Below are 22,590 nucleotides of genomic sequence, written 5' to 3' on the forward strand. Positions count from 1 at the left end.
GCTAAACAAGGAAGAGGATTAGCCCTGCTGAATGCAGAGAGGCCTGTACAGCTGGGATGTTTCCATTATGAGTAACAGGGGAGGCCTAGCCCACCATGCAGAAGTGTTTCGATGGCACATCTTTATTCTCTTCCACGTGGTCGCAACACAGATGCTTTTGTTAATGTGCGAATTCAGTTTCCCAAACGCATTTACATGGTCATCAATCCACCTGATCTTGAGAACAACTTTAGTTATCTTGCTCTATAGGATTTAAGATTTCCGAACATCCTTCTACTTGAAGATTCTACTGGCATTCATGGTATGGATGTTTTTCTTTTGATGTATAATGCCATACAATTTGCATCAAATTACACCTACCTACAGTTCTGTAAGAATTTTTAAGATGTCATTTATTGGAGTATGTTTATATTAATTTTATTTTTAATAGTTTTGTCCTAAGGTCTAGGAGCGAGTTCCTATGAATTTTGATGAATGAACAAGCTCTTGTTTGGTTTCTAATGTTTTATAAAAATGTTTATTCAATCTTTGTCTGTGGACATAGACTACCTAAAGCAAAACTGTATGCCAAGAAGTGAGCCTGGACTAGAAGGGATGGGTGCTGGACATCACTATCACTCTTGATCATCTGACTTTTGGTTTGTAATCATCTTTAGAGGCAGCTGAATGCAGTGTTAAAAAGAAACCTCTGTATGCACCGATGCTCCTGCACTTTGTAATTCAATTCCTGAATCCAGATAAAAGCGATTCTTCATACAGCTATGCCATTTACTGATACAGCCAGAGAATGTCACCAGAAGCCTACAAAATCACAGGAAAGTTTAACTCGAGGACAGAGAGATGAGAGAAAGAAGAGGAGGGGGGTGGGGAAACCATTCCCAAAATAAGAGGTGCAGAAATCAATGCGTAATTATCTGCCCACACAAGTCCAAAGGCTTTTATTTGATAAGGCAAGTAATACACAAGCCTGTAATGTGAATTATTTCAAAGAATAAAAGCCTGATTGTCTCCGGGACCTAGATAGCCTTCGGTGAAGTTTCAGAAAGATTGAACTCCACACAGCCCGTGAATGGCCCCTTCTCCCCACCTGTCTGCTCCTTTCAGAATGCCAGAGTTTTCAGTGCCATCTGGTGGGCTTCCAGCCTGCAACTGCTCTCAATTTCCTCCTCTGTTGATACATCTAATTCTCCTGGGTGAGAAATGAAGCCCATTAGACCAGGGCTGTGCCTGTGCCAGAGTATTCAAAAGCAGATGGAGCCCACCTCCTTGAGAGGCTTCCCATTAGCACTAAATGGTGCCCTAAATCAAGCTTTTAGCCTTTTAAGTTTTAAGTGAGTAAAGTCCACAAAATTAAAAGGCAGAATCTGAAGTTTGCATTAGAGAAGAAAAAATACAAGCCATTGAGGCATGCCGCCATTAAATGTAATTCTAGTCATGAGAATGGCATACAGTTGATCAATATTTCTTGAATGTACAAGAATATAAAAACATCTTACAAAAGCCAAAATGTGATCCTCGAATACGTAGAAACAGGAATGACTTTTGGCTTGTCAAGTGATGAGATTGCATCACTGTTTCCATTTCTGGTTCCTGGCTCCGACTAAGACTTTTGTGTAAACCAAAGGTCCAGTCCAACTATTAATTGCATCTATGCCCAGGATGTCCATGCCTTCTCTGCTGCAAGGACAAGTCCATGACTCCCAGATCCGCGCGCGCGCGCGTGCACACACACACACACACACACACACACACACACACACACACATATCTCTGGTGAGCAAACCTCTGGGAGCGTAAGGTATCGCACAGGATAGGACCAGATGGAAAGAGTGTCAAGCAGAGAGAAGTGTGGATTCAAGTGAGAGGGAAGATTGCTCCTGTGACAAATCAGCATGGGAGATATTCACCCACGGATGAGCGTGGGACCACAAAATAGATTTGTGTTATTAATCTAAACCCTCTTGGTGTTCATCAGAGGATGTTGTTCATTCTGAGGCAGCATCCTGGTGCAGATGTGTGCTGTGAGACCCCAGTCTAGGACTGCTGGATCATAGGGATCCTGGAGACCATGGCTGTAAGACTGTTGGACCATAGGGATCCTAGAGACCATAGCTCTAACACTGCTGGACCACAAGGATCCTCTGGAAGACATACATAACACCCCGAGAAAGTTTAGATGATAGGCCAGTGCCGTGTGGCTTATCAGTAGGGGAGAAACTTCCACTATCCAGAGGACAGTGTCTTGGAATAAACTCTGTGGGGTGTCTACATCCAGGGACATATGCTTTCCTTACTATTCTGCTTCCTAAGAGATAATGGCAAGAACCGTGAGATTCTCAACCCAGCTCCCTGGGGGACTAGCTTCTGATACCAGGACTCCAAAGTGCTTAGGAAAACCTATAAAAATGTTGCTGTATTTCCTATTCCAACTACAGTGATCTTCTCTTCACGTCAGACTGAGCCACGCGGAAAAGTGTCTGTTAACTCTCTGTCTGTCAGCAGTTCTGTCCTGACCTGGATAATCCAGAAACCAAGTCCAGATGTTCAGATGATCCAGAAACCAAGTTTGGAGGATGCTACTCTAAGTAGCCTTCCAGAAATGTGGTGAGAAGGTGAAGAGGTCCCCTCTCCATGTTGGTGACTTTGCCAAGTCCCTTTGTTCACAACATTTTCTTTTTGTTTCAACCCTCAGCCAACAGCCTAGTGCTTTGAACTTGACCCTTCTTTCTGTCATAGATACAGAGAAAACATCTTGTCTTTGGAATTTTCTATTGATGTCTCCTTTGATTTAAAAACTCACTGTTAAGGACTGTCCTTTAGATGTCAAGGATATGGCCCAAGCCAATCTGGACTTAGACAAATACAATCGGATCTGTGTTAGTCAGATCCCCCAAAGCAACAACTTTAAAGGAAGGTTTATTTCGGTTTCAGAGGCTTCAGTGCCTGGTGGGTTGGCTCCATTGATATGGATCTGTGTGGTAAGGCAGACCATCACAGCAGAAAGAAGGGCGCAGTGGAGTAGAGCCACTTACCCATGCAGCCAGGAAGCAGAGAAAGGGAGAGGGAGATGAAGAGAGAGGGAGAGGAAGAGAGAGAGAGGGGAGAGGGAGAGGGGAGGGAAGAAGGGGAGGGGAGAGAAAGAGAAATGGGGGGACCTTCAAAGCCATTTGCAGGACCTGCTTCCTCTAGCCAAGTCCCACTCTTCATGCTCTACTGAGCTGTGAACTCACAGGCAGATAGCAAAGCTGGTCCCCTGTGATCCAGCCACCTCTTAACACCACCCGCCGAGGACCAATCCCTTGGAGGAATATTCACGTCCAAACTGCAATAGTTTGTTCCAAAACAACACCAGATGACCGTTCTGCAGCTTTGACTGCAGCCCAGTGCACCACACACACCACTGTTTCTAGAGCACGTGTCATCACACCGTGTATGCCCGTCATGTCATGTCCTCTTGCAGGCTTAGGAGACTATGACAATGGGATAGTCAGGGACAGAATTCCCACTGCTTGTGCAAACTTGCTCTCACATAACTTACAACCCCTACTGGGTTTGGGTTTTGTTGCTTTTTTTTGGAAGACGGAGTTTCCTACTATGCAGTCCAGACTAAGCTGGACCTTAGTCTGCTGAGTGTTAGAATTAAAAGGGAGCGCTATCGTACCCAGCAAGCATATGCATTTCTAAATGTCTATGGTCATATTCAAGTTCTAAAGACCTTTTGGAGTCACTTTTATTGGATCATAGTTTTTTTTTAATTGGCTCTTCAAATTTCTTAGAATGAAGACATTAACATTCTCCTGTGTCTTGTAAAACTCAGCTTAGGAGAATTGATGTTCACTGTTTGCCATCAACCACTGTACTTTTCTGCCCCTTTTCTAGTTACTGATAGAACAGAGGTCGTCCTATCTATAAATCTTTCCAAATGGCTAGAATTTCTGTATTCTTGACACAGCTTTTTGTCAATTTTAGTGTTTTCACTCATCATCATTTCCCTCTTTCTCATGTCTTAGTTTTTGTTAGTCTTTTTATTCTTTAATGTTTTGTGACTATAAAAGAGAATAAAGTGACAGCATAACCCCCATGAATCATAGTCCAGACTTACCGCTAAGGCTTCTGAGGAGCCCTTAATACCTGTGGGTTTGGCGATCAAAGCTGGTGTGTGGGTCAGCAGTAAAAGTCCTTCCCGAGACAAGACAGGAAATGTAGAGAGAAGGTTGGGGTTTATTGTGCTGTGTGACATGCTGAGTCTGCTGAACCAGAAAAACACGCTGCATGGAATCTAAAACACGCAGCGGACAGGGACCTGTACGACAGTCTTCTTCCCTGCAGTTCTCCACCACCCAACGCCATACCCTCCACCCACACAGTTCACACGCAGACACAGACATGTGCTTCCTAGTGCACACAAGGGTAAGCTGGAACATAAAATCAGATATGGAAGAACTATACTGCAGATTTTCACTTGCTCGGTTGGCTTTTATTGTCCAAACAGTTATGTCAATGGCGTCCCAATCTGCTCTGGGTTCAGATCGGCACTTGGGATGTCCATTCTGGTAAGTCATGTAGTTGGTGATTTAGTTTCAGTTTGCTGATTTGAGTGAGGTTCAACAACCTTTATTCGGCAAGCGTCGTGTTCTTCCATAGGGCCTACTTCCGATGCACAAACATTTTAAATTATAGCATTTCAGCCTTTTCTCTATTTCCCCCGTTTTGTACTTTTGCATCTTTTTATAAGTTCATCCTATCACACACATGTTAGAGGCGCCTTTGATGGCATCAGTCAGTGGGAAGCTTTTCTCCTCTCTTTAATCACAGTTTTTACACACAGTCAATTCTGGGTCTGTTGTTTTTCTCAGCACTTGGAGAGCTGTCCACACACTTCTGCCTCTGTAGCTGTTAAGAAAGATCTCCCATTCGTGTGTCTATGTCTCGTCTCTCCTCTTTAGCTCTTCCCAGTCTTCGCTGGGGCTCTTGTCTCTGCAGCTGCACCGTTATGTGTCTGTCCATGGATGATTTTTCAATACGCGTTGGTGAGCACTTGTGTCCCGCCGCACTCTGAATAGCCTCTTCGTGTCTATAAAATCGTGGTCATCCCCTGAGATTCTGCCTCCCCCGCATTCTTTGCTCTTTCCCCTGAGAAGTTTTATTTCGCGTCACTAGGACCTTTTCATTTCTCTCATCTGCTCTTGCGTATTTTCCATTTCTTCATCTCCCAAGCTTGCACTTTCCATGATTTCTTTATTTCTGTCTTTCAGCTCAATAATCTCTCTTCGTGTTCATCTAATCTACTCACAGACTAATTTCTATGGCCATGATTTTTATGGCAAGAAATCCTAGTTGTTCTGCTTTGAATGTTTATTATTTATGTTTTTTTCTCACCTTGCATCTTTTCCTTGTTGTTCAGCTGAAGCAGGCAGCTCTTCCAGACTGCGCCATAGTTCCTAGTTCTGAGTCAGACTCTGCCGCCTAGGTTACCCTCTTGCCCATGGAGTGTTGGCACTGCTCCTGTGGTCTGTACTTTTCAACCCTTTGAGTTGAGTGTTTCCCCTGTGCTTCTGCTTGGCCTCTGGGATCCCAAGGTTCTAGAATTCCATCCTTCATGAGCAGTCCTTCAAGGACTTTGGAAGACACTCATCACAAACACAGCCAAGTTTCAGAACCATTCTAGGAATTATTTTTCATTTCTAGGGATTATTTTTCAATCTAGGGATTTTCATTTCTAGGGATTATTATTGCTTTTTTCTTGTATTTTCTTTTTCAATAGTGAAAACCTTCCTGGTTGTTTTACTTATCGGACTCCAAAGCACAATTAATATTCTAAAATATTCCACAGAGAAATGCCAGTGTGCATGAAAGAACCGAGCAGATAGGGCAGCATCTTCAGAGCTGTTTTCAGACGGGCTGTATATGCAGAAGCAACAGTAAGAGACACTGGGGACCCTCCCAGGCTTGCACTCTGAAGATAAACCTCCTGCAGCCTGGTTGGACTTGGGAGGAGTCACTCGGCAGAACTTCAGAGAGCCACTCGGGGAAGAGGGGCTTTCGCCCTCTCTGTCTCCGCGATACTGAACCAGGCCACCCTTCTCTATTGCTTCAGTCCACACAATTGAGCATCAGTTAATCAGAGGAACAGGGTCATGTGTTATCAAGATTCAGCTGGGTGGATTCCTTGCTGACTCGGACTGCTTTGGGAACCCTCGGAGAGCTTCTGTGCCAGACTATGGCAATGGGATAGTCAGGGACAGAATTCCCACTGCTTGTGCAAACTTGTTCTCACATAACTCACACAACACTCACTGGGTTTGGGTTTTGTTGGTTTTGGGGGGTTTTTTGTTTGTTTGTTTTTTGGAAGACGGAGTTTCCTACTGTGCAGCCCAGGCCAGCTCCAAACTTGCAATCCTCCTACCTTCATTTGCCAAGTGCTAGAATTAAAGGGGTGCCCAGAATCCCTGCCCACAAGGAGTGCCTCCAGGTATAGGACATTGTGTCACGTTCCCACCTTCTTCCTGCAGGCTGACTGACATATCAACGGCGGATACAGGCTGACCATCAGTCCCGTTTTCATGAGGATGTAGTATTGGCAAGAAGGTAGTGAGCAAGAGAGGCTGCACCACACCAGCCTGGAGTGGGGGGGTCTCGTTCCCCCCCAGGCCTAATGGCTTCTGCAGCACATGCAGCACCCTGACTTCTCGGGTCCAGGTTATGCTTAGATGCCTAATGAAAACTCCTACAAGCGTCCTTGCTTCCCCACTGGTCCTGGCCTTCCTCACACCATGTCGCCTTAGCCCACCTGACATGCTGGGCTGAAGACATCCAGACACACCCAGTAGTGTGGTTTCCACCCTCTGCCCCTTTCATCGATTGAAAAGACACAAATGTCCCCATATGGGTCACCTTCCTTCGGTGAGTAAGATACAAAGAGCTGAGTCGGGAGCTGAGCATGACGGTTGTCATGGTTACCTCTCTATCGCTGTGATGAAGCGCCATGGCCAGGATGACTTATAAAAGAAGGCATTTATTGGGGGCTTCTGGTTTCAGAGGGTTAGGGTCCATGACCATGGCGGTGGGGATCGTGGAAACACGCAGGCAGGTAGGAATCCTGCCGGGGCAGTAGCTGAGCGCTCACATCTTGAGACACAACCACAAGGGGCGGGAGAGAGAGACAGAGTCTGGGGGTGGTGTGAGTCTTAAAATCGCAAAACCTGCCCTCCCCCGCCCCAGTGACACATCGCCTCAAAAAAAAAAGGCCACACCACCTAATCCATCCCAAACAGTTCTACCAGCCGGGAACCAAGTATTAAATATGTGAGTCTATGGGGGCCATTCTCATTCAAACCACCTCGGTTGTGCACACCTGTAAACACAGCATTATGGAGGCAAAGGAAAGAGGGCCATGAGTTTAAGACCATCCTGATCTACATACAAAGTCTGAGGTCAGCTAGGGCCACTAGTAAGACCCTGTCTCCAAAATCAACAATCCAACAATAACAACAACAACAAAGAAAACAGTGAAGTCAGTTTCTGTAGCCTCCCCACTTTTTTCCGTAAGAAAAAACCACAGGTGCATGCCTGGAGCATACAATAGGCACCATACACCTCGTTTGATTCTGACTTTGAATTACACATTCTGTGCTGGGGTCACATGATATAGAGAAAATGGGGATATTCGTTGTAGGAAAACAGAACTCAGTATTTCCTTATTTCAAGCATCAGGTAGAAACATGGCAAGTCGAAAGTGAAATTGTATGAAAACCCAAAAAGCATGACCCACTCCTTTGCTCTAGTGGTTCTCTGAACCAATGCCCTTGCACAGTGCCCTGAGAGTGGTAGTGAGCCATCTCTCCAGCCCCTAATACACACACAATAACAACAACATTGATTTTCTTATTTGCTTGCACTAGCTTGTGCTTGGTTGTTTAAAAAAAAAAAAACTAATCAAATATATTTACTCTTTTAACAATGCTCCTATTCAAACTCTGCATTTCTTCTGCTCCCCGTCCTCAGTAGGGTGTTTGGAGGTCTTCAGTTCACTGGAGCTCCACCACTCTGAAGAGTTTCAGAGGCCTCTAGCAGGCTTTTGCAGTGAAAGCATTGCTTTCCCAAACTTGCTGCAGTTTCCCAAAGCCTGAGGGCAGGCTCTACTTCCTGGGAGCTCTAGCCAGAAGAGGGCACTTGCACTCCTAGGGATTCGAAAATGGCACCACCCACTTTAATCCTTAGGAAGGTCTTATGAGATGACTGGACTGCTCTGCCTCTGGCTGGAGAAGCCACTGGGTGAGCAACAGATCATTCTAAGAATGACTGGGAAGTCACTTTCTCACCCTCCTGTGTGTGACTCCTGAGCAACCCCAACAGCTGACTACCAGGAAATTTATCCTCGGGATCTGGTGCCAGCACGTTCCATCTAGTTGGTGGGGAAAGCCCTGCTGCAAGGAAAACTGGAACCAAGAAGATCGTGCGCTATGCCCACAGTAATACAACTCCCAGGTGCACCACTGACACACAACCAGCTTCATCTGGACCCCAACTGCACGGCCCCCATCAAGAGACAACCTGGATTGTGGGGGTGACAGGACTCAGAGGGTTAATGCCTCTGAATTCCCAGAACAGAGACCTGTGTTAATTCAAACAAGGGCAGGGGGCAGACTCAGCTGCAGAGAAAGGGGGGCAATGGAGGAGAGGGGTTGGGGTGGAGTAGTGCTGAGACACAGCCAGCTTTACTGCGGCCCAAGCTGCATTTGTGCTCCATTCCAATTTGTTTACAGATATTTTCAATCTCTTTTAAGGAATTATGACACCACACTACATTTTCTTTATAAATTTTCTTTCTCCACTTCTTGCGTTTGACATACAGCTCAGTACGTGGGGAGAGTCCTGCCAGAAAATAACCAGTTGTTTTCATGACAGAAAATTACATGCCAACAAGTGACATTTAAATTCCGAATTTTAATGGCTTGTCAAAAATCGAGATGTATTTTTGTTTAATTTAATGGGAGAGACCAGTGTGTCTGCCCATATAGACAAGAACGCTAAAACAAAGCAAATGTGTTTTGTTCCTTGATCTATGCATGTATGAGGAAGAAAAAAGATGCACAGTTAAATCCCATTTACCTTTCCTTCTCTGTGTGGAAAGCTCCAGAAGGCAGTTGCATACCCTGTCGGAAGCCAACTCGCCTCCAATAAGTAGCTTGGGCAGAGAGGAATATCCCACCCGTGTCAGTGTAATGGGTCCCCAATGTAGGCTGAGAAGTCCTTGGATTCTGACTCCGTAGCCCCAGAACTATTTTTATGACAGGCTAACCAAGCTCAGGACCCCCACTGGCTAACAAATTTCTCCCCCAGCATGCAGCACGCCAAGCTCCCTGAAGAATAGGTGGTAGTGGAGCCTACACAGTTGGGTCTAAAACCCTGAAAGGTCCAGGGTGAGAGTCAGTGATGTGGAGACTAGGTAAAACCAACTAGGCAAGTCAGATCACATGGCACTGCGTGGAAGGATGAGGCAGGAAGAGGGGAGCATACCCTGTGCTTCCGGTATGCATACACGTACACAAACGTGCACTGTGCAGGTGAATGGAGATGTGCTTGCGTGCATACAGGCATGTGCCCTTGTGCAGTGCCCTGTATACACTTGTAACTGTGTAGGAGTGTGCGGTATGTATGAGACACCTGTACACACAGCCATGTGCCTGTGTGCAGCGCTGTATGCTTTATATGTGTAGCTGTGAGCGGGAGTGTGCTCGTGCATGCAAATTACACACGGTACCCACGTGTGTGGGGGGGTTCTGGGTGTGTGTCTGGAGTGAGCATATGTGTCATACACACTGCTGTTTGGGGGGGCGGGGTGCCAGGTGCACCCAAGCTGCTCCTAAGGACCATGGAGACAAAGTCATCCGAAACAAAATCGGACAACACTCCTCCTCGCTTTCTGGGGTTGTATGAACTCAGCATGCTTGCGCTTCAATCTCCTGCACCTCCCCCCCAAGACCTGTTACCTCTCTCACAAGGGCTAGCAGCATGTGGTGTCCCCCTGCAGCCTGCCATCTGCAGCCTGGGACCCGAGGAAGGAAGGGAGCTGAGACACATGTAGGAACCAGGGTGACCTGACATGTTTCTCCTCAAGACTGTCCCCACTGCTTCCTGGAGATGTACTATCATGGGAAAAGCTTCCTAGCAGAGGTTCCCCCAGTGTCTTTACCATGACACCCCATTTCATGTTTCTCCAGTATGGGCCTGGCTTCTCCTGCCACCATGCTTCCCAAATGTCCACCAGTGCCATAGGGACACGAACTCCTCAACTTCTTCTCTGATGTTAGCTTTAAGTGTAGCTACATGATAGGAGGCGTTGTCAGAAAAAGCAGGGTGGCATTCAGGGCACAGAGGCCAGGCAGAGCTTCAAAAATGGAAAGAGTGTAGGAAGATGGAATTCCAGCTCGCCAGCTCGGACCAGGTCAGAGGCCTCTTTCCTAAACTCTCTCACACTCTCCCTTTTTCCTTTAACTTGGAACTTGTTTGTCATACACTGGGCTGGCAGGAACATGCTGCCAGTCCATCAAAGAGACCATGATGGCTCCCTGTCCTAGCCAGGAGGAACTGTGGTAAAAACCCGTGTGTACTTACAGTCTGGAGAACTGCAGATCAAGGAGGGGGTCTCAAGAGGCAAGTTCCAATCCTACAGAAAGACAGGTTCACTCTCCGGTACAAAAGCCCCATCTGTTCACTCTCAAAGGGATGAGCTTTCTCTTCTCAAGGGACCAAGTGAAAAAAACACTACTGGTTGCCTAGAAATTTCATTTCGATAGAAGGTCCTTGGATTTTTTTTCTGTTGGATTTATTTCCCATCTTTTGATTCACATATACATTAGCAACAAGTACAAAGTGGCTGCTGTCTCCTGCTCACTGAGTCTAATCAGCGTCATGTCGATGTCAGTGTGGGCCAGTGTAATATTTTGAGGAAGAAACAGATGATCAACACCCCTTCTGTAAGAGTTACAGCTGAGATGGAAAGGTATCCTGTGGCTGGGAGCCAAGGAATAGCACAAAATCACACCAAACAACAAACCTCTCACAAGAGATTTATTGGGGCAATAATAATAATAATAATAATAATAATAATAATAACAACAGGAGGGTGGGTGATATAGGATGTCCTTGCGTGTGCTGCAAATATACATTGATTTTTATCGGTTGACAAACAAAGCTGTTTTGGCCAATGGCCGGGCAAAATATAGCTGGATGGGATACCCAAACAAAGATACAGAGAGAAGGAAGGCGGAGTCTGGGAGACACCATGTAGCCTCCGAAGGAGTAACATGACAGAGCATTACCGGTGAGCCACAGCCTTGTGGTGACACACAGGTTAGTAGAAGAAATGGGCTAATTTATCAGAGAGAGCTCTCCAGTAATATGTCTGAGCCATTTGGCCAAACAATTATATTTCATATTAAGCCTCAGAGTGTTATTTCATAAATGGATGCAGGGACCCTGGGGGTGGGAGAGAAATCGAGAAAAATTTCCAACTACAGGTGACTGCACTCTGTACTCTGTGGGTGGAACCTGGCAGTCAAAGGTCCTCGGGGGAGAGGCATAGCTACTCCTGTGGCTCAAGGGGCTTACACTTTGGAAGTAAGCTATGACACAGGAGTGGAGAATTAGTACAGCCTTGAGGCAAAGCTGTAAAGGCATACTGCTGGCCTTATCAGATGAAAGTTGTTGTGTAATATCAGCTAGAGATGCGTTTCCCTTGTTTACATCATGGGACCTTTGTTCAAGGATGAAAAGGTGCCTCACATGTTTGATGCTGCATTTGTTTAACTCTGTGAAGCTGTGCTACTTTGCCTGCCTAAAACACCTGATTGAGCTAATAAAGAGCTGAACAGCCAATAGCTAGACAGGAGAGGGATAGGTGGGGCTGGCAGGCAGAGAGGATAAATAGGAGACATCTGGGAAGAGGAGATCGAAGAGGACGCCAGGGGCCAGCCACCCAGCTATACAGCCAGCCACAGAGTAAGAAATAAAGAAAGGTATGGAGAATAGAGAAAGATAAAAGCCCAGAGACAAAAAGATAGTTAAAGTGAAAAGGGATAATTTAAATTAAGAAACGATGGGTAGAAATAAGCCAAGCTAAGGCCAGGCATTCATGATCAAGAATAAGACTAGAATTGTGGTTGGGATGTAAAATGAAATTTAAAAGAATTTTTAAAAAGTTTTAGAAGCCGGGCATTGGTGGCCCGCACCTTTAATCCCAGCACGAGGGAGGCAGAGGCAAGTGGATCTCTGTGTGTTTGAGGGCCAGCCTGGTCTACAGAGCAAGTCCCAGGACAACCTCCAAAGCAATACAGAGAAACCCTGCTGTACAGAAGAACACTTCCAACAGCCTTTTTCACGCTAAATAAAAACAAAAAGAAAACTAATTGAAAAAAATGTCTGCTACAGTGCAGGGCACTGGCATTCTGGAGGGTGGGGGACTTGAATGCAGTTCCTGGTCAAAGACAACGCCAACCAGACTGAGAGCTTTAGGCTTGGCTCTCATGACTGAGAAGCTGCAGAGCCAGCCACCAAAGCCGTGAGTCACACACCTCTCCCATGACCACTCCCTTCGCTCATTCCTACCTCATCTTCTCCTTCCTCCCTGTTTACTTCTCCCCTTGGCTCCAGGTCTTTGGATAATAGAAGCGCTATTTAGCGCTGATATATTTTGTACTCTCTTCTCCGCTCTTCCCTGCAGCCATAAGAAACAGTGAGCCAGTGCTTCAATCTTGTGCTGACTAATTTCATGTCAGCTTGACACAAGCTAGTCACTGGAGAGGATGGAGCCTTAATTGAAAAACTGCCTCAGTAAGACCAGACTACAGGCAAGCCCTCGGGGCATTTCTTAATTAGTAATTGAAGGGGGAAGGCTCAGCCCATTGTGGGTGTGGCCACACCTGGGCTTGTGGTCCTGGGTTCTATAAGAAAACCAGGCTGAGCAAGGCATGAGGAACAAGCGTGGCCTTTGCCTTGGCTGCTGCCGCCAGGTTCCAGGCCTGCTTGAGTCCCTATCCTGACTTCCTTTGCTGATGAACTGTTACGCAGAATTGTAAGTTGAATAAACTTTTTCCTCCCCAGCTTGTTTTTGGTCATGATGTCTTGTCACATCAATAGTAACCCTAACTAAGACAAATTTCATCTTCATCTTTATTCGATTTACCTACAAAATCAGAAGCTAACATGGAGAATCTCCCCACCCACACACCTTGCATGTCTTTCTCTGGTAATTCCTCCCTTCTTCAACAAGTTCTTTCTGTGAAGAAACCTGAACCTCAGTTGCATGGCTATCAACTGCACAGACAATGCAACCTAGCCTGCCATTGCTCCCTTAAATCCCATTGAACATGTACTAGTTTCAGAGACTGGTACACTAGCCTCTGAAATACACTCCCTGGTCCATTGATAATTTTGAGGATGTCTCTACACTCCCTGGGTGGATGACATTCATCAGATCACACACAGAAAAGGATGGCCACATCAGGGTTGGTCCTGTGACTTGCTGGCTTTCAGAAAGCTTAGCTTGGGTTACATGTTTCTTCATAGTAAGTACAACAGAGAGGCTCTTCCCAAACTCATCTTTGGTTATGTCCTTTTCCTGTTTGGATGACAACTGTTGCATGAAATTTTCTTGTGGAAACTTGAACAAATGTCTACCCATCTCAGACAAGCACCAATTACGAATTACAGCAACCATTCTACCCAAGTAAATATGAGTTTACTAGGCTTTCTTACAAGGACATGGGTGAGGGTTTACAGGTGTTAATCATGGCTGAACCCAAAAGCTGCATCACCAAAAGTCCCTGCCATGGCATTTATGACAGCCTCCCAAAGCTCCACATGTAAATTCCCGCTTTAGTTAACCCTTTGTGGCATACCCAAAGACCACTTGAAGACGGGGTGGGATGGCATCAGATGAAAGAGGCACAGAAGGAAAGGGTGGCTGGAACTGAGATGAGGGCCCAATGAGCTGCTGCCTCACACCCTCCTAAGGGTTAGGATGAGGCCAAAAGCTTTGGTCTTGTTGAGGGGTGTCCTTCAAACAGTGGCAGCTTCTCTCATTAATGGGGTAGGTATGACATCATTTGACAGTATTGAAAAATAGGCAGAGACAGAGGTTTCTGAAGGCTGAACAGACCCTGCCTGTGATACTGTAATGAGGACGCATGACGTTATATGTCTTGAACCCACAAAATGGTCGCAACCTGAAGGAGTCAGCACATAAACTGTGGACTTTAGGGAATAATCCTGAAGTGTATGCAAACCTGGATGACAGTGGGAAGGCATCGGCAAGAGGGTGTGTCACCTGTGTGCCCTCTAACCCAGATGGTAGAGATGGGGGAGGGGAGGGGTGTAAGGGTTTGAATGGGAAGTGGCTGCCATAGGTTCATGTATTTGAACGCTTGGTCCCAGTTGTTGGTGTTGTCTGGGGAGGCTACAGAGCCTTCATACGGTGGACTCTTGCTGAAGAAAGCACATCACTGCATGGCGGGGTGGAAGTTTCATAGCATCTCACACACGCCACCCCACCCCATTTGTTTATTGTGTGCAGATGAAGATATGTCCAGTCAGTTTCCAGCTCCAGCTTCCCTGCTTTCCGTGGCTGTTGCTATGTTCTGCCCCCCATCATGAAGGACTCGACTCTTCTGGGGACCCTTCTCATGCTCACTCTTCTAGAAGATGACAAGGACAGACACTTGCCTGTTGGTGTGAGGGTTTTCTTGGCAGGAAGTTCTGGTAGGAGCCACTAGAACCACCTCCTCCTTCCAAAAACAAAGGTGAAACCACCTTTCCATGGGGGACACAGCCAGCCATTACCTCTGTCAAAAACCTTGAAGAAGGTGGGCGAGGTTGGCTCCCTGTGAGGAACACAGATGGGTGTTGGGGATGGAAAACTCAGCTAGATGGCATAGTGGTCCAGCTGCCAGTGTGTAGCTTCTCCACATACCCTGTCATCCACCACTGAAATTGACCTGGTTCTCCTCTAGAGACGATCAATAGGACCTATCTGCTTCTTCATGTGCCTGCATCAGAGACACCTCGCTTTGGAGCACCTTCGCTCTCTGATCTCAAGGCCCCTAACCACTTTGCGTTCTCTTAGGATATCATTTTGGGACACTGACACGCTGTTAGGTCCCAGTGACCGGGAAATGGCAGCTACTGCATGCACAGTGACAACAAGCTTGGGCAACATAGGAGTTCAGTGGAGATGGATATTGTCCCACACAGAGAACCATAGCAACAGGTCCCCACTGATGATTAAGGGAATGTGTGACACACAATGGTGGAGAAAGGAAGACAGACAGGTGAGCCCAGGTAGAGAAACAAGAAGAAAGAAGTGCTTTACCTCATTCCTACTGGTCTAATGGCCTGTCCATGTGTTAACCTGGACTAGTCCACGGAATGCACCAGTAACTCTAACAAGCCAATACACCTCGGTTTCTAAAATGAGAGTGTGCCTCCAAGTCTTACTGGCCACAGACTCCTTACAGTACAGTTCATCTGGCCCCGGGGAAACAAGTACGATCATTAGGAAAATACGTCAGTTCCCCCCAGGGGAGAAATGTGACTCCCAGGAAGCACTGAGGTCCCTGGGGTCCCAAAGAGAGTTCTGTGATCCCGAGAGCGCTGTATTCTCCAGGGCAGTATGTGGTCTCAAGGAGAACATGCCTTTGTCCCAGTGCCCAGGGTCACTGAGTCCCTCATGTCCTGCTCCCTGGTGTGATGGGTAACTCTTTGTTCTTAGAACACGGCACCTCTCATCCAGGGCTAGCTGAAATATGACTTTGTCTTAGTAACAGGTTATAAAACACTGGCCTTCGTGATATGGCTCCCCTCAATTTGGAAATTATACACATGTACAATAAAATCATACGTGAGACGTTCCTGTTACAGCTGTTAAAATGTGATCATAAATTTAAAACTTACCTTCTTAGGAGCCTAGAAACTAGTACAATGACCTGAAACAACACCTTAGAGGTACTGGAACCATGTCCAACTCTCAGGCTGACCTGACCACTGTGATAGGCCAGTCTCGGCCAAAGGCAGCCTCAATGTAGCTTACTCTGAGTCACAGGGATCTGTGTAATTTCTGCACACAGACAGGCCAGAGATCTTAACCGGAGTCCACACACCCATACACAAAGCCTTGCCTGGTGCAGGCCCTTCAGGCCTCACTTGGACACCACAAGCCCAGCTCCCATTACCCATGCCTAAATCAAGGCAGGAGTGGCCTCTCTGCCTACCTGTACGGGAGAGCTTCTGTAAGGTGACCCTCAGGTGCAGCAGGGCTCCTGGCGACACTTCGTATCTGTATGTGTCCATCGCTGGAACCTTCTGGCATCTTCCAAACACACCATCTACGGGGACAGGAAGGCAAAGAGTGAACTTGACACTCCACCAGCTGAGGTCAGGAAGCACCCACCCCTACCTGCCTGTGCAAGCCTCTGTTGGTTAATGAGGTAAGACAGAACACAGCTCGGAGGGCACCAGAGAGCACAGGAACGCAGAAACACTGGGAAGGGGGCTGCTACAGAAAATGCAAGTGGCGAGTAGGGGACTTCGGATCTGGCACAGTGAGTTACGTAATTGTGCTTTTCCTGCTTCCACGGGCCATCCCTTACACATCACACTTTGTAATCCACACTTCGTTCTAGGCCTGGGGGTGGAACCTAGGGCCTCGTGCATGCGTGCTTGGCAGACATCCCACCCCTGAGCTCTATTCTCCACCTTTGTGATTCACATTGTTTTTTAATTGTGAAACCTGCTTCTCAGACAATTGACTGCAAAGTGGCGATCACATTTGGGATTGTCCACGTGGAGTGCAGAAAACCCTGGGAATATGACCATTAATTCACAGAGGCCGTGAGGATTGATTGAAAGGTGCTCCCTGCATGAGCAATGGTTGTGCTCCCCAATGATGCCATAAGGGACAGAGAGAGATGCGGGCAACATTCGGGTCTCACTGAGCAGTCTGTGTTTGGTTCACTACCTTTTGTCTGTGTAATGACAGACCACCGTCACATCTTAAAGCCACACCTTCTAATTAATTTGGACCTCAAATCAGGTTTTTTTAAAGCAGATAGTCCAGTTTGAGATGTACTTTCATGGTGGGGTGCCACACATTGCAATTACCTTCCTCGGCTCACATAAAGGAATTCAGGGACTAGTGCTTGCCACAAGAGGTAGCCATCTGTAGACCCCGGGTCATGGGAGTGAAAGATTTCTCTTTTGTTCACAACAGTCTCCTCTCAAATGTAGCTAAAGGAAGCCATTCAACTGCAACAAGTTTAATTAGAAGAAACACATTTGCCCAGTACCATCCTGATGCAAAATTTATCTGCTCATCTCAGAGCCCTGTGACTGGCAGAGCTGTTCTGAAATTATGTATTTGCTTCCTATGGACACGGGGCTGTGGCTGGCAGAAGGAAGCCAGAGGATAGAAAGCATCTTGAGATGTTGAAGTGCCTTTGTCAACCTAAAAACACAGAGGACAACGTGTCCTGCTTGCTGTACAGAGAAGGCCACAGGCCTGGAATTAGAGCAAAACCTACATCCCTGCCCTCACATTGGCTCTGCCACACTGTCCTCCACACTACAGCCATGCTGTCCTTTCCACACTGGCCCCTCCATGGCAGATTGCTCTGCCATGGTGTCCTCTACAGCTCCCAACCACAGTACCCATAGTTCCAGGGGAGTTGACCCAGCCTCTGTGGACAGTGGCAATAACAATCACTGACCCTGCCATCAGGGTGATGCTCTGGAATTCAGCTTCGGGAGGCCCCAGGTTTTCTAGACACTCCTGGGGCCTCCCCAGCATGAGGAACAGAAAGCAGACTCCCACTGTGCACAAGTCAGAGTGGACCATGCTGGAGATGGAGGAGAGAGAGGGGAGGGAGCTACCAGCAGCCCACTGACATCAGTGTAGCAGGAAGTGACAAGTTTGCTTAGAGACATCTTTACTAATAGTAATCTAGAGGTGAAAAGTCAGCTTCTCCCACTCAGAAAAAAGAAATACATATTTTCCTGGCATTTCGAAGAGGATGAAAAGGAGATTTCTTTTTGCACATTTGCTTATTGTAACAAGGTCCCGTAGAGTACAACCCCCAAAGGCAAAAGTCGCGTTTACTCCTAACATTACTGTCCCCTAAACGCCCACAGAGACCTGTGCAAAGCCCTGAGGTTCAGTCCAACTTCTGAGCCAACTTCTCATTCCTCCATTCTCTTCTGGTCTGTGGCATTGTACATGGCCTGTCTCCACACACACACACACACACACACACACACACACACACACACACGCATGAACACACAGTACTCACTCAAACACACATACACACACAGAGAATCTCCAATTGTCACTTTTCCTAATGGCACCCTGGGTCCCAGGGAGGCAAGGCCATTGCTCTGGCTTCTCCTCATCTTCCATGGCATGGGACGTGATGTCCCTACTCAGGTAGATTAAAGAGATCAGCAATTGCCTCACTGCAGTTTTCTCCTTTCACAGTAGAAATGGATGCCCATGGAAATGCCTCGCTCCTTCAGCTGGAGGCCTGGTGGTTTGGAATCCACATGGGTTCCGAAGCCTTTGCCTCATGGCAGATGTCATGCTAGATAAGGAGTTGCCTGAGGAGAGAAACAGAGGATCGGAACTGACAGGCATGTATCCATGTTTTCTCCCTACCCCTAAGCCCATTTTCCGACTCTGCTTAAGCTCAGAGAACTGGTTTGCTTCCCCGGCCACATCCATTCCCAGCTTCTTCCACAAAGAAGGCAGGCACCAAGGTGTATGTTGATGCCAGTCTTCCACTCCCTGAGACTACATGCTCTCTCAGAAACATGAAGTCAAACTTCCAAGGCGTAAGCAAACAAGCTGGCCTGGGTTCCCGCATCTCAACACAGAAGGCCTCTGGCCTGAGTGGAAGGACCTCCTAAGAGAGACACATACACACATGCGCATCTGCGCATCTGATGAGAATATGGTCCCACAGTGTCTCATATGGAGATCCCTGGAGAAATCCTCAGGATTGGGGCATCTTCCTGCCCCTGTGTGAATGATGGGCCAACCCCTGTCCCTGGGCTGAAGGAGGCTCGTGGCATGAGATGGGTCTGTCCTCACTGTGTGCATTGTGATAGCAAATAGTTCCCAGAGCTAAATGTGCTCCTTACTTCTGCAGGGCTTTCATCTCAGTTTCTCCTCTTGCCGATACCTTTGCCTATATGACCTGTAGCCTTCCTCTGTTTAGCTCTTCAGGAAGATCTGCAGGCTTGGGAATTAATGCCACATCTTCTGGTGTTTCTGGGTTTCAAAGCAGGGGAAGCAACACGGCCGAATCCTCATGGCAAGTGCTTGAGCCGATTTCCTGTAAGGCTATTCGGGTAAGTGGAGTATTCAAAAAAATCATTTGACCTCGGAGCTACGTCCTTGAATTTTTAAGAGAGAGGAGGCGGGGAAAGAGTCAAATTGCAATCTTTTGAAGGTATCGTTGGTGGTTGTGTTGATATCATTATGTAAAACTCAAGAACCCTGCAAAAGCATAAGCAGAATTGTGGCCATACACAAGTGGCTTTCACTGGGGACCCTACTTGTTTTTTGCCATGGTCCAAAGCAATGGCCTATGTTGTGCATTCAGACTGGAGAAATGCTGTGCCCAGTAAAACACCACATGTCCTTGCTCGGGAGGAGCCAGCGGCTGTCTCTGAACATTACCTCGGAGTGTGGTGGGAAATCCATTATACCCAGCTCTTCCGAGAGCTAATCTGGCACCAAGATACAGCAGCAGAATACTCTTTACTGGGAAACTCAGAGTCAGGGACTAACCCAGCCACCTATAGAGAGTCCGGCAGGTGCATTTTAAAAACTAGACCTTCATTCACCATCTACCTCCAATGTGGCTACTCAAATAGCAACTGGAGAAGAAGCAACAACAGTGACCCCTCGTGGTCACGTGCCTACGGCCAGATTTCTAAACCAGATAGGTGTCAGAGGTGCTACAGCTCTGCCTGGGGGTGAAGATGTCCTTGCTGGCCAGGATGCACCAAGGACCAGCAAAGAACTCAGGAGGATTCTACCCTCTTGTCAGGAGATATAGATGATACTCAGAGCAATGGATGACGTAGCATTTGTGTGTTCATTGTGAACAAACATGCTCATATATGTCCATACAAGGCATGTATACATCACCACAGTCAAACACAGAAATACACACTTGTATACACACACACACACACACACACACACACACAGTAACCTGGAGGACAAGAACACATCTATAGGGTCAGTGTGACCAGGACAGGATCCATTTACAGAGTTGGTGCAGGCCAGAGACGCTCACAAGTCAGTGACCAGTCAAGGACCCCCTTCAGAGGCCAATGGCCAGGAAAAGGAAGTTTCTGCAGAACCATGACCTGGATAGAGACCCCCACCTGTTGGGTAAGCAACGAGTACAGGGACTCATCTTCATGGTCACTCATCAGGAATGACACCCATCTTCAGGGTAGGTGCCAAGGACAGGGACTGTTGTGTAAGAGTCCCCTCTGAGATTGAAACATTCCACTCAGCTGGGGAAGCAGGAACTTAAAATAGCTCCAAAGGCCCTGGAACAGGAAGTCCTTGGAACTGATCATATTCGCTAGGCCTCTGTCTGTCAGATTAAACAATAAAAGCTGTCCCTCTGAGAGGAACGGGGCTGGGTGCAGAGAAGAAAGATTCTCAGAAGAGCCAAGCTGCAAAGTAGGCTCCAAGCCGTATGTGGGCTAGCCAGGGAAAGCAGGGGGAGAGCAACCAGGCACAGCATCGTCCACTCACTGGTATGACCAGTTCCAACAGTGCTGCCCAGGACATGGTTGTCGCAGCACCATGCGGTGAACGCACAAGGAGGTGCTGTGCAATTAATCATGCAGTTGCTGGCTGACCCTTTTTCTAAGTAACGGAGTGCCTATCTTTCCATCACTCGGGATCATAATGGGTCTAACACAGTAAACCCAGCAATATACAAATGGCAGCCTGCAGAGTGGACAAGCCAGGCACGTGGACCAGGAATGGCAGTGGTTAGAACATATGAGCAGATCTCATCTGTGGGTGAGGACGCGTGATAACATTAGGAATGGTGAAGATGGGGTGGAGAGCGGAGCTTAAGGACCTCCATTGCAACCATCTGCTACATCTTTCACTAAGTCCCCTGCATCACCACAGCACAGTTACAACAGATCCCAGGTTAAGTGTGCCCCAAACTCCTGCCTTGAATCCTAACCCCAATGTGAGGTCATCGGTGACTGGACCTTTGGAAGGGGATTAGTCGGCCGTGAGGTTAGAACTTGATAGTGGGATTGGTGTCTTCTGAAAGGTACAAGTGGCACCCGATCCCCCTGCATGTGGGCATACAGGAAGCCCTCCACACACAGAACCTGCTGCTGTCCCGACCTTAGGCCTCCAGCCTCCAGAACATGAGAAATGAATTTCTGCTGCTCCTCAGCCACCAAGGCTAGGGTGTGTGTGTGTGTGTGTGTGTGTGTGTGTGTGTGTGTGTGTGCGCGTGCACAAGCTCTCGTGTGGGTATGTGAGTGAGCACATGAGCACGTGCTTGCGTGTCTATTGTTTGCTTGTTTTGCAGCCTGAAGAGATTAAGGCTCTGTGTGTGTGCCCTGGAATCCCATGTTACCCATGTGGAAACCAAGGCACAGTGAGGTCTCTCCTGCTTCATAGACTTTTCTAAGAGCTGGCCATCCAGGGACACCATCACCTCAAACATCTACTTTCTTTCTCTTGGTAACTTGTTTCCCAGTATTTGGTAGGGGTCACTACAGTTGAATAAGGTGGAGGCACCTCTCCCTCTGAAACTAATGAAATCCGTGTGTGTTGCTGGAGTTTTCTTGTCTGCCAGGTTGGTCCCACAGCTGCTTTTGCCCCCAAATAAACACATGGATGATGCTATGCTAATTATAAAACTGTTAGCTGGTGGGTAGGGCTTCTTATTGGCTAGCTCTCTCTCTCTTAATTATTAACCCATAACTGCTAATCTATGTATTGCTACATGGTCTTGGCTACTTTGTGGTCTACATGGCATCTCTCTGCTGTCTCTCTCTCTCTGCCTACCTTTCCCAGAATTCTCCTTGTCTCCTAGTCCTGTCTATCTTCCTGCCTCTATTGGCCAGTGTTTTATTCATCAACCAATAAGAGAAACATATATACAGAAGGACATCCCCCATCGTGTGTGTGTGTGTGTGTGTGTGTGTGTGTGTGTGTGTGTGTGTGTGTGTGTACACCATGCTTAACTCATTTAATCTGAGCTATCCCTAACTGACACAACCTCCCACAACCACATGTCCACTGATGAGAACCATGGTACCCAAAGAGGTCAAGTGACTGGCTTTCAGTCACTCAACACATGGCAGACAGGCTGTTGATAACTAATCCACATGCTTCATGAGACTTCAAAGTAGTTGGAAATAGGAACCTAGTGAGGGAGTTGGGGGACTGGGGCCTGTTGTTCTAAACCCTAGAAAACTCAGGAGTGCCCGCTCACGTTCACTTGTCCTTAGCCTAGGAACAGCAAAGTACCTGGGCTT

The 22,590-nt window shown here is 47.2% G+C and overlaps 1 protein-coding gene across 1 annotated transcript in view; it reads right to left on the reverse strand.

The window, feature by feature from the left end:
- The window catches only part of Ptprn2 (protein tyrosine phosphatase receptor type N2), a 680,302-nt gene that overhangs the window by 483,645 nt on the left and 174,067 nt on the right, over nucleotides 1-22,590 (reverse strand). The window contains exon 3 of the mRNA XM_027417041.2: nucleotides 16,269-16,382. Within this exon, the coding sequence (XP_027272842.1) occupies nucleotides 16,269-16,382 (114 nt within the window). The remainder of the gene's footprint in view (nucleotides 1-16,268; nucleotides 16,383-22,590) is intronic.

Source organism: Cricetulus griseus, chromosome 5 (assembly GCF_003668045.3).
Source record: "Cricetulus griseus strain 17A/GY chromosome 5, alternate assembly CriGri-PICRH-1.0, whole genome shotgun sequence".
Lineage (NCBI taxonomy): Eukaryota > Metazoa > Chordata > Mammalia > Rodentia > Cricetidae > Cricetulus > Cricetulus griseus.